Source organism: Naegleria gruberi, assembly GCF_000004985.1.
Source record: "Naegleria gruberi genomic scaffold NAEGRscaffold_23, whole genome shotgun sequence".
Taxonomy (NCBI): Eukaryota; Heterolobosea; class Eutetramitea; order Acrasida; family Naegleriidae; genus Naegleria; species Naegleria gruberi.
The window spans coordinates 276,803-286,409 of NW_003163304.1; the positions used below are offsets into that span (position 1 = coordinate 276,803).

General features: G+C 33.3%; 4 protein-coding genes and 2 non-coding genes across 6 annotated transcripts; 4 read left to right on the top strand and 2 right to left on the bottom strand.

The window, feature by feature from the left end:
• Positions 1-23: 23 nt before the first annotated feature.
• NAEGRDRAFT_t307 lies at positions 24-104 on the top strand. Its single transcript has one exon. It is a non-coding gene; the product is annotated as a tRNA-Ser (tRNA).
• Positions 105-273: 169 nt separating this feature from the next.
• Positions 274-876, top strand: NAEGRDRAFT_67460 (uncharacterized protein; the record flags this gene model as incomplete). The annotated part of the gene is made up of 1 exon (XM_002677296.1): positions 274-876. One exon carries the CDS (start codon positions 274-276, stop codon positions 874-876), a length of 603 nt encoding a protein of 200 aa, XP_002677342.1.
• Positions 877-1,160: 284 nt separating this feature from the next.
• On the bottom strand, positions 1,161-5,471 carry NAEGRDRAFT_67461 (uncharacterized protein; the record flags this gene model as incomplete). Its single annotated transcript, XM_002677392.1, has 1 exon — positions 1,161-5,471. One exon carries the CDS (start codon positions 5,469-5,471, stop codon positions 1,161-1,163), a length of 4,311 nt encoding a protein of 1,436 aa, XP_002677438.1.
• A 280-nt stretch (positions 5,472-5,751) lies between these two features.
• Positions 5,752-8,235, bottom strand: NAEGRDRAFT_79699 (myosin; the record flags this gene model as incomplete). Its single annotated transcript, XM_002677393.1, has 1 exon — positions 5,752-8,235. The coding sequence occupies one exon, from the start codon at positions 8,233-8,235 to the stop codon at positions 5,752-5,754; it is 2,484 nt and encodes an 827-aa protein (XP_002677439.1).
• A 379-nt stretch (positions 8,236-8,614) lies between these two features.
• NAEGRDRAFT_33552 (uncharacterized protein) lies at positions 8,615-9,077 on the top strand (the record flags this gene model as incomplete). Its single annotated transcript, XM_002677297.1, has 2 exons — positions 8,615-8,799; positions 8,843-9,077. Coding segments are annotated over 2 exons (420 nt in total), but the record flags the coding sequence as incomplete, so codon positions are not given.
• Positions 9,078-9,142: 65 nt separating this feature from the next.
• NAEGRDRAFT_t308 lies at positions 9,143-9,223 on the top strand. Its single transcript has one exon. It is a non-coding gene; the product is annotated as a tRNA-Ser (tRNA).
• Positions 9,224-9,607: the final 384 nt, after the last annotated feature.

Here is a 9,607-nt window from a genome sequence, read left to right on the forward strand (position 1 = left end):
CCCTATTTGAACATAATCACGAAGCAGACTTGGCCGAGAGGTTAAGGCGCGAGACTCGAAATCTCGTGGGGAAACCTTCGTAGGTTCGAATCCTGCAGTCTGCGTCTGAAATTTTGATTGTATTTTTTCTAATCTCTTTTTTCAGATAACTGACCTTAAATCCATGTTTCTAATGGTGGATCAAAAAACTACAAGGGTGGTTTGATGAAAATTGTTTAATAAAATTGTTTTAAATAAATTTTTTTTGATTCAAATAGAAAAAAATTTAAGGGAATGGTTTTTGAAAAATCACAATACTATTCCACTCTTGTTTGCTCTCCAGCTCCAACGAACAAACTCTCATTTTCGCAATTTGTAAAAGATTTTAGTAGATATACTTGGTCAGCCATTTGCACCGGATTTGGACCATTTGCTGGTACTTTATTTGGTGGTTGGTTCATCACTAGACAACAATCAGAGTTTGAATTGAATAGAAAAATGGCCCAAGAAGCCTCTCATTTGGAAGGACAAATTATAAAGAAACACACAGCTTATAGTAAATGCATGGGTGAGATTAAGGCCTTTGAATTGAAGGTTGGTCACTTGGATTATGCAGAAGTATTTTCGAAAAAGATGAAGGAGAGTCCAAGAGATCTAGAAATTACAAGAATTAATGAGTGCAGAGGATTGACAATAGATTGGTGGGAGATGGTTCAAACTTTCCACACAAGGTATGGCATAGAGCCTGAATTGAAAAGAGAAAGATATAACGAACGATTTCAACATTTCAAAACACTTGTCGGTCCTCTTGATAGGTTATTGGAAGGCAGAAACGATTTATTGAACACAATTTATCACTTTGATCCCTCAAAGCCAAGAAGTGAGCCTCCAAAATAATGACATTGGTTCAATTATTTAAATAAATGGTGGGAAATTTGGTGCGCTCTGGAAACCCTGCAGTGTGAAATGTTACTGTTGTGATATTCATGGTTGTTAATCTGTACTTTAATTTCATTAGAATTTATAGGATTGAAATCCTGACCTTTCTCGGGATTCACTTTCTATAGAAGGTGGTTTCAATCTTCTGATACATTACCAATCATACTAAATGTTAGAGAATCATCTTTGATCTCAACTGAACCTTAATTTTATATTTCAAAGTAAATTGATTTTTGAAAGACTTAATGTTTCACTTTATTAACCATTTTTTTATCCTTTTTCATTTTGAGATCCTCTTTTACCTCTTTTAGCTTCTTAACAAGCTCATCAAAGTCCTTAATTCCATTGGAGAGATCTAAGTTATTGCATTTTCTTCCCTTTGGAGATTTTTGTTTTTTGCAAGGAGAACCACCACCACTACTTGTTGCATTTCTATTAGGACTACTACTAGTACATGATGCTGTATTGCTATTATTTTGAATGGTGATAACTGCTTGTGATGATGGTACCTCATTTCCGCACATTGGGGTTGCTTGTACTGTTAGAGTTTCTTCTGTTTCTTGTCTTGGAGATGAGTCTTGCTTTGGAATGTCTTGTTCTATCTGGTCTTGAACATCTTTATACAAGGTCAGAGTTTCCATAACTGTTGGAATATTTGGATTAATATAATATGGACCAGTGGATGTACTGTCGATATTTACACCTAATTTCATGGAATGATTGTTTTCCTCGAATGAAAATTCTTGTGAATTTGAGGAATGTTCAATGTAATCATATGAGATGGGTTGATCCAATTGAGTAATAATAATGGTTTCAGTTACATTCTTTTCTTCCTGTTTTGGAATGGTTTCCCATGAAACAAGTTCAAAATTCTCATATGATTCTTCGATTTCTTTCGTTTCTACTGTAGGGTCAATTGTTTCATTAATAATATCAGATGAAAAGGCTTCTAATTTGCATAATGCATCATAGAGATGGTCCTGAACCAACGAAATGTCAAGTTTTAGCATTTGTTCAACATTTCCATTCTCCTCTGTCAATTGATACAAAGCATTAATTTTGTCAATTGTTTCAGTATTTGCACAAGCGGCTATTTTGTCAACCATTACCCCAGTTTCAGATCTGACTAGTTCTTTGAGAGTTTCGTTTGTTCCGTTTTCAATTTGCTTCTTTGCTATTGATTTCACACATGTTGTGGGTTCAATTTCTTGATTCTTATCATTAATCTTTGCTACAAACTTGCAACAAAGTTCATTATTGAATTTCATCACTTCCTCTCTTGATGGAAGATTATTAAGGGAAGTTTCCAATTTTCCAAGATTAACATTCTCTTTAATAATCTGTGAAATATTATTTTGTAAATCATCCACATATTGTTTAATCTTGGTATCCACTTCCTCTTTTGTAGCTATCATCTTGATCTCATCAGTTAATGTTGCTAATTCGGATTGGTTGGTGTCTAATTTGTGAGCTATTTCATCTGCAACAAGTTGTTGAAGAGTGTCAAGTGTGCTCTTCATTTCTTTATGGAGATTCTTTTCACTTGAATTAACAAGCTCATTTGTTTCATTGATGGACTTGCCAAGATGTTCAAAATGTGTTGAAAGGTGATTATCTAGTAAATTCGTTGTTTCAAATTTGGTCGAAATGAAATTCTCCAGATTATCAACTTTGGTGCGGAGTGCTTCATGTTTTTCTGAAATGATTTGATTTGTTTCACTAATCATTGTTTGAAGTGAATCTTTAAGAGTTTCTACAAATGTTTGCTTAGTTTCGTTAAGCATTGTTGGAAGATTGTGTAATGGTTTAAGATATGTATTGGATGTTTCTTTTGAAAGATTTTCCAAATCTGAAACATTCTTTGTTAATTTCGAAAGAGTATGGCTTGATTCTGTAACTATTTTTGTGGATTCAGTTATAGACTTCTGGTTCTCTTCAACTGTTTTGTTTGTTTTTTCAAGCGTTGTTTGAAGAGTTTCTAATGGTTGTTTAATCTGGTTGACCACTTCCTCTTCGGTAAGTATCATCTTTACCTCTTCAGTTAATTGATTCAATGCAGAGGTTACAGAGTTATGAGTTTCTTTGCTATTAGTCAAAATACTATTATTAAATCTTTCCAATTTGGAAACTACCAAATCAGTGGAATCCTTTCCAACACTTGAAATGAATTTCTCAAGATTATCAACTTTAGAACAAAGTGCACTGCTGAACTCAGTTATTCTAAAGCGTTCTAAAGTGGTAGTTGCACTAATCAAACCTGTCAATTTTGAGGCGACAGAGTTCTGGTTCTCTACAATGGCTTGTTTGGATTCATTAAGAAATGTTGGAAGATTTTCCAATGGTTTTAGATATTTCTTGGTAGTTTCTAATTGTTGTTCAGTAATCTTTCCCATATCTTTTTCTATTATATCCAAACTGGAGTTTACAATTTCCTGATATAGTTTCAAAGTTTCCATTTCTGATTCTAATGTGGAAACTATGGTCGAACTTTCTTTGGTAACAATCTGTTGGACACTTTCAAGTTTGCTCTTCATTTCTTTATGAAGCACTTGATTCGTATCATCAATCTTTGCTACAAACTTGCAACAAAGTTCATTGTTGAATTTCATCACTTCCTCTCGTGATGGAAGATTATTAAGGGAATTTTCCAATTTTCCAAGATTAACATTCTCTTTAATAATCTGTGAAAGATTATTCTGTAAATCATCCACATGTTTTTTAATCTTGTTGACCACTTCCTCTTCGGTAACTATCATCTTGACCTCTTCAGTTAATTGATTCAATGCAGAGGTTACAGAGTTTTGAGTTTCTTTGCTATTAGTCAAAATACTGTTATTGAATCTTTCCAATTTGGAAACTACCAAATCGGTGGACTCCTTTGCAATCTTGGTAATTGCTTCAGTTTGACTCTTACCAACCCTTGAAATGGAATTCTCAAGATTATCAACTTTTGAAGAAATTTCAATTATTCTTCTATTGGTTTCTTCAATCTTTTTCGTTTCAACAAGATTTGACTCTAAATTGGTAGAAATGGATTTCTCAAGATTATCAACTTTAGTGCTGAGTGTTTCGTGTTCTGCTGAAATGATTTGATTTGTTTCATTAACCATTGTTTGAAGTGAATCTACAAACATTTGCTTAGTTTCGTTAAGCATTGTTGGAAGATTTTCTAATGATTTAAGATAGGTACTAGATGTTTCTTTTGAAAGACTTTCCAAATCTGAAACATTCTTTGTTAATTTCGAAAGAGTTTGACTTGATTCTGTAACTATTTTTGTGGATTCAGTTATAGACCTATGGTTCTCTTCCACTTTTTTGTTTGTTTTTTCAAGCAGAGTTTCTATTGGTACAAGATATTTCTTGGCTGTTTCTAATTGTTGTCCAACATCTTTTGCTATTGTATCCAAACTGGAGTTTACAGATTCATGATATAGTTTCAAAGTTTCCATTTCTGATTCTAATCTAGAAGCTATGGTTGAACCTTCATTGGTAACAATTTGTTGGACACTTTCAAGTGTGCTCTTCATTTCTGTATGGAAATTCTTTTCACTTGAATCAACAAGCTCCTTTATGAGTTGGGTAATGTTCTTATCCAAGTCGTCATGTTTTTTTTCAAGCTGGTGACCAAGTTTAACAGCGCCAAGGAAAGAATTGGCAATTTTTTCTTCAAGATATTTCTTTGTATTTTCTAGTTCTGAACTTTGATTTGTAGTATTCTTATTGACAGTAGAAACTAAGTCTGAAACATAGTTCCCCAATGTTTGTGTTTCTTTCTTAATTTCTGTTATCCTTTCACATTGGGAGCTATGAAGAGAAGTGACCTCCCATTGGAGTTTGTACCAAAACATTGCGATTGCTATCAAGAGTACTGAGAAGGGTACTATTTGCAAACTATTAGATGAATAGTTTGAGGAACTTGATTCAGGGTTACTAAGGAATGAATAAAAGTTAGACAATTCGGCACCAATGAGTGGTAGATTCTCTGTTTTACCAAATTGACTCTTGATCCAATAAACTATCTCGTCTTTGGAATCTTTTCTCAAAAAGTTGTCAATAACATTTGGTTTTAGTTGATAACTCTTTGAAAAGTATGAAACTGAAAAGTATTCAAGCAGCTTTCTGACAATTGCTGAAGATTGATCACTTCCAAACTTGGTTGTGATATGATACTCTTTCTCCAGCACTGACACATTAGCCTTGATCATGAAGGGATTAAAGAACAAGTCCTTCTTGGCCATCTGCTTGTGAACAGTCATGGCATCTTCCTTATTAAGTGAACAGAAATCCTTAGTGTTGATCACTTGTTGGGAGATGTGATTATCAAAGATTGATGCCGAAAGCTGACCACTCTTGAAACAATCAAAATTGAAGCAGAATTCTTGAAGGGATCTAATGTTCCTCTCATAGAGAATGTTCTTAATAATTCTGGAGCAACAGGTGCTGTGAGGATTGAAGGTACATTCTGATAGGACGTCCTCCACTTTCTTGGCTTGCGAGATTTTGCTGCCGAAAAACAAGATTACAAGCAGTAGGAGAAGGATCTTTGCGATCATACTGATGTTGATTTTTTTTGTTGTTGAAAATTTTGATTAAGGAGCGAAGACTTTTGTCTATTTAAGGAAAAGTAATAGGAATGCAGTTTTGTAAAGTTGTTGCCCTTTTGAGGGACTTTTGGAGGAGGGTGGAACAAAAATTGCACAATTACAAAGCAAGTTCATTAGCCAATGACAAATGCTCAAATCTCTGTTTTAAATTACAAGCTTTTTTTTTGCCCAATTTAGGTAATCGAATTCTATACAACAAGAGTAAAGCAGAATTTACTTTGAAGAATATTTATTTTAATAAAGCACTCAACATTGCTTCTTGAGATCCTTTGAGGAAAAGTAATGAATTACCAATTTTGTAATCAGACTTTTCTTGCAATTTGTGTTCTTCTAAAATGGTAAGGGTATTTTGTTTGGCATCCTTTCCAAGTTTTGATGAAGAAACAAGTGATGAAAATCTCTCCACAAATTTTTCAAATGTAAACTTTGATGAATAGCCCTTTCTAGCCAATTTAATCATTTCCAAAATTCCATAATTTCTAACTTGTTTTTGGACAAGTTTGTCATTGAAAGCAAGAGAGCTACCAGCACTGCTGTTACGAATGCAAATGACTGGATAGGTATACTTGGTGGAGGAAATGTGTTTCAATAGGAGTTCAACATTTTTCACATAGATGTCGGAGGCAAACTCTACAGAATTGGAACCTTGCAATAATTCAGAGTAAACTGTTTGAACAATGGTATTCTTTGAGTTTTTGGCTAAGAATTCTTTGGATTGTTGAGGAATGGAGCTGATTGGATACACTGCCTGTTGGAACCAATCAATAACCTTATAAGTGACCTTGCCATTGAAATGTCCTAAAGAGAATTCCATATCAACAAGATTTGGTTTGAAGAGTTTGCTAACTTGTTCAGATTTTCCAGAGAACATTTTTGTGAGCTCTTGAATTATTGCTCCTTCATCGGATCCCTTGTACATGCTGTTAGTTTCCTTCTTGATAATAGTGAAAACTCCATCATTGGTATCCTCAATGGTGCTCAACAGAATTGATTTGGAGTTGAATGGAGAGAAATCAATTGGTTTCCAATCAATATTCTCTGATTTGTAAATTTCTTGTTCTTGATTGAATAACTTGTCGTGAATCAATTCTTTGAATCTTTCATTTGCATAATTGACCAATAATTGTTCCAAACCATTGTATTTTACACCTCTTTGAGCATCTACACCTGTTGCAATGCTTTCAAATCCTGTACCAATATCGATGAGTGAAATTTCTCTATTGCACTCTGGATTCTTCAACATGTCATTAATGTTCTTTACAATCCATTCGAATAATCCATTATAAAGAGTCATGACCATCAAATCTCTATAGTGAGAAGCTTGCTTGGCATTGACAAAGGTATCAACAAAGCTGTCACCAACAGCAACCGTTGGTTTTATCATTGTGAATAATAATTCCTTATCATCAACACCCAACAATCTTGTAGCTCTATAGAATGAAGCAAAACTATTTTCACTCAACTTGGTCATTGCACTGGTATTTGATTCATTTTCAACAAAGTCACAATTATTTAAATGTAAAAGAGCGCACAAAATCTTGGTAACATCTCCAATATTAGTTTCAGTAAAACCAACATTGAGGAAGAGCTTTTCTACAGCAGATGAAAAACTTGTCTTTTGTTCGAGTTCCTTATTCAACAATTGAGTGAGTTTGAATTTGGTTTTCAATTTTTCATCGGCCAACATTTGGTAAAACACTTGGAAATTATTAATAAATCCAGATTTGTAGTCAGTCTCTTCGACTGGAATACCTTCCTTCTCAGAAATCTTTTCCATCACCCTCACCACTGCACGACTCATTTCCAAATTGAAACATTCGAAATGAGCACCAGTGAGTGAAGAATTGGTAAATTGCAAACCAATTTTTTTAGAAACTCTGCTACTATACTTGGATTGCTCAGTTGATGAACTTGAAAAGAGTTCAATAATTTTCAAAGCATCACTTGCCTTTGAGACAATCTTGCTATTGGTCAATTCTCCAAAAGAATCTAATAATAATTTTACAGTAGTTGATTTTCCAGAATTACTATCACCAAGTAGAATAATTGATTGATTTTCACCTGTTGAATTCAATTTGCTAAAAACTTGATTGGGTAATTTTTGTGAAATTTTTCCATCTCGTAAATTATTAACAGAATTTGAAATGATTGATGCAAATCCACCACAATCAGTAAACACCAAAGGATTCCTATTATCTTCTAATCTAGATTTTAAATGATGTAAAATACAAGGTTCATTAACATGAGTCAATTGTGTCAAATCTTCCAACTTGGACATTCCAGGAGGATTCATAAACATGACACCCATCACAGGTACCTGAGCAATTTTCTTTTTAGGATCAGAAATATTCAACAATTCAACATTGACAACATTTCCATTTCTTTCCATCAACTTTCCCATTTGAAATAATTGATTTTGAACTTGTTGTTGTGGTTTTAAATCAGAACTCAATACCCAAACATGATTATCTCCAAATTCTTGATCACTCAAAAGTTGTGAAAATAATTTTGTACTTTTCAATGGTGAAGATGAAGAAGATGAAGCATTGGAACTTGTTTTAAAAATTGGATGAGCTTTGGAACGTGAACGGAGGTTATTTTCTGAAGAATCCGAGAGTGAATTCTTATCATTGTCGAGACCTTGTGTTTTTTGGAGCAGTTGCTTACGACGAGCTGATGAAGAAACTGGAGAGGAATCGTTTGCTGATGACATTTTTTTTGATTGTTGATTGATGAAGGTTTTTAGTCCAATTTTGTAAGACATTCATCAAATCAACTAATTAAATTCTATCAATGAAATCTGGAGAAGAAGAAACTTGCTTTCAATACTGTCCAATTCGATTAATTCTCTTGACAATTGACTCATCATGATTTGTTATTAAATTTTGCAATTAATTTTAAAATTAAAAACAAGAAAAACAAAAAAAATGAGCTTAAAGTCATCACAGCATCATAACGGATCATCAGCAACATCATCTTCTAATAATCAATCATCACAACAACAACGATTATATGTCCGATATGTAGGTTTATAGTCGTTATATTAAATTATTATAATTTAGAAAAAATTAATTTAATATTATTTTGATTAGTATGTTGGACATAAGGGAAAATATGGTCATGAATTTTTGGAAATTACTTTTCATCCCGATGGTTTATTAGAATATAAAAATAATACAGATTATAAAGGAGAGGGAGAAATATTGAAAACTGTAAATTTAAATAATATTGTGTTGGAGCAATTAAAGACAATAATTTTGGAATCACGTATTATGGAGTAAGTTTTGGATGTTAAATTTGGATATTAATCTGATGAATAGAGAAAGTGATCGAAAGTGGCCACTACCAGACAATATTGGAAAATCAGAATTGGAAATTGTATTAGATAAGGAACACATTTCATTTGCCACCACTAAAATTCAAACTCTTTCCGAAGTTACCAAATCACATGATCCAGAAGGATTGAAGAACTTTTATTATTTAACAGCTGATTTGAAAGATTTTGCACTCAACCTCATCAATATGCATCATAAACTCAAACCAATTCTGTACTAGTAAAACAACAAATATCAAACAAATCCTGGTCGAGCATTCTTGCCTTAATTCCATTAATACTCGTAGCAGACTTGGCCGAGTGGTTAAGGCGACAGACTTGAAATCTGTTGGGGAAACCTTCGTAGGTTCGAATCCTGCAGTCTGCGTCTGAAATTTTGTTTTAAGATATTCTAATATTTGTAACTATTGGTCTTTGTTTTTTACAATCGGGCATTTAAAGGATTACAAAATTACTATCCAATTCTCCATCCGAAGCAGAATTGAAAGTATAAAAAAAAATGCAACAAGAACAGGAGGAGGGTGATACATGTTTCGAAAGCGAACATGAGTACATCACCACACAAGATGGCTACAAAGTGTCTGGTACCTTGTTCTTTCCCATTCAACGTCATCTTGTAATTGATGAACACATGAAGACAACTGTCATTTTATTAAGTGGAGCTATGGGAGTTCCTTCTAAATTTTATAGAGAATTTGCTAGATTTCTATGTGGAAAAACAAAATGTGTGATATCTACAATCGATTATAGA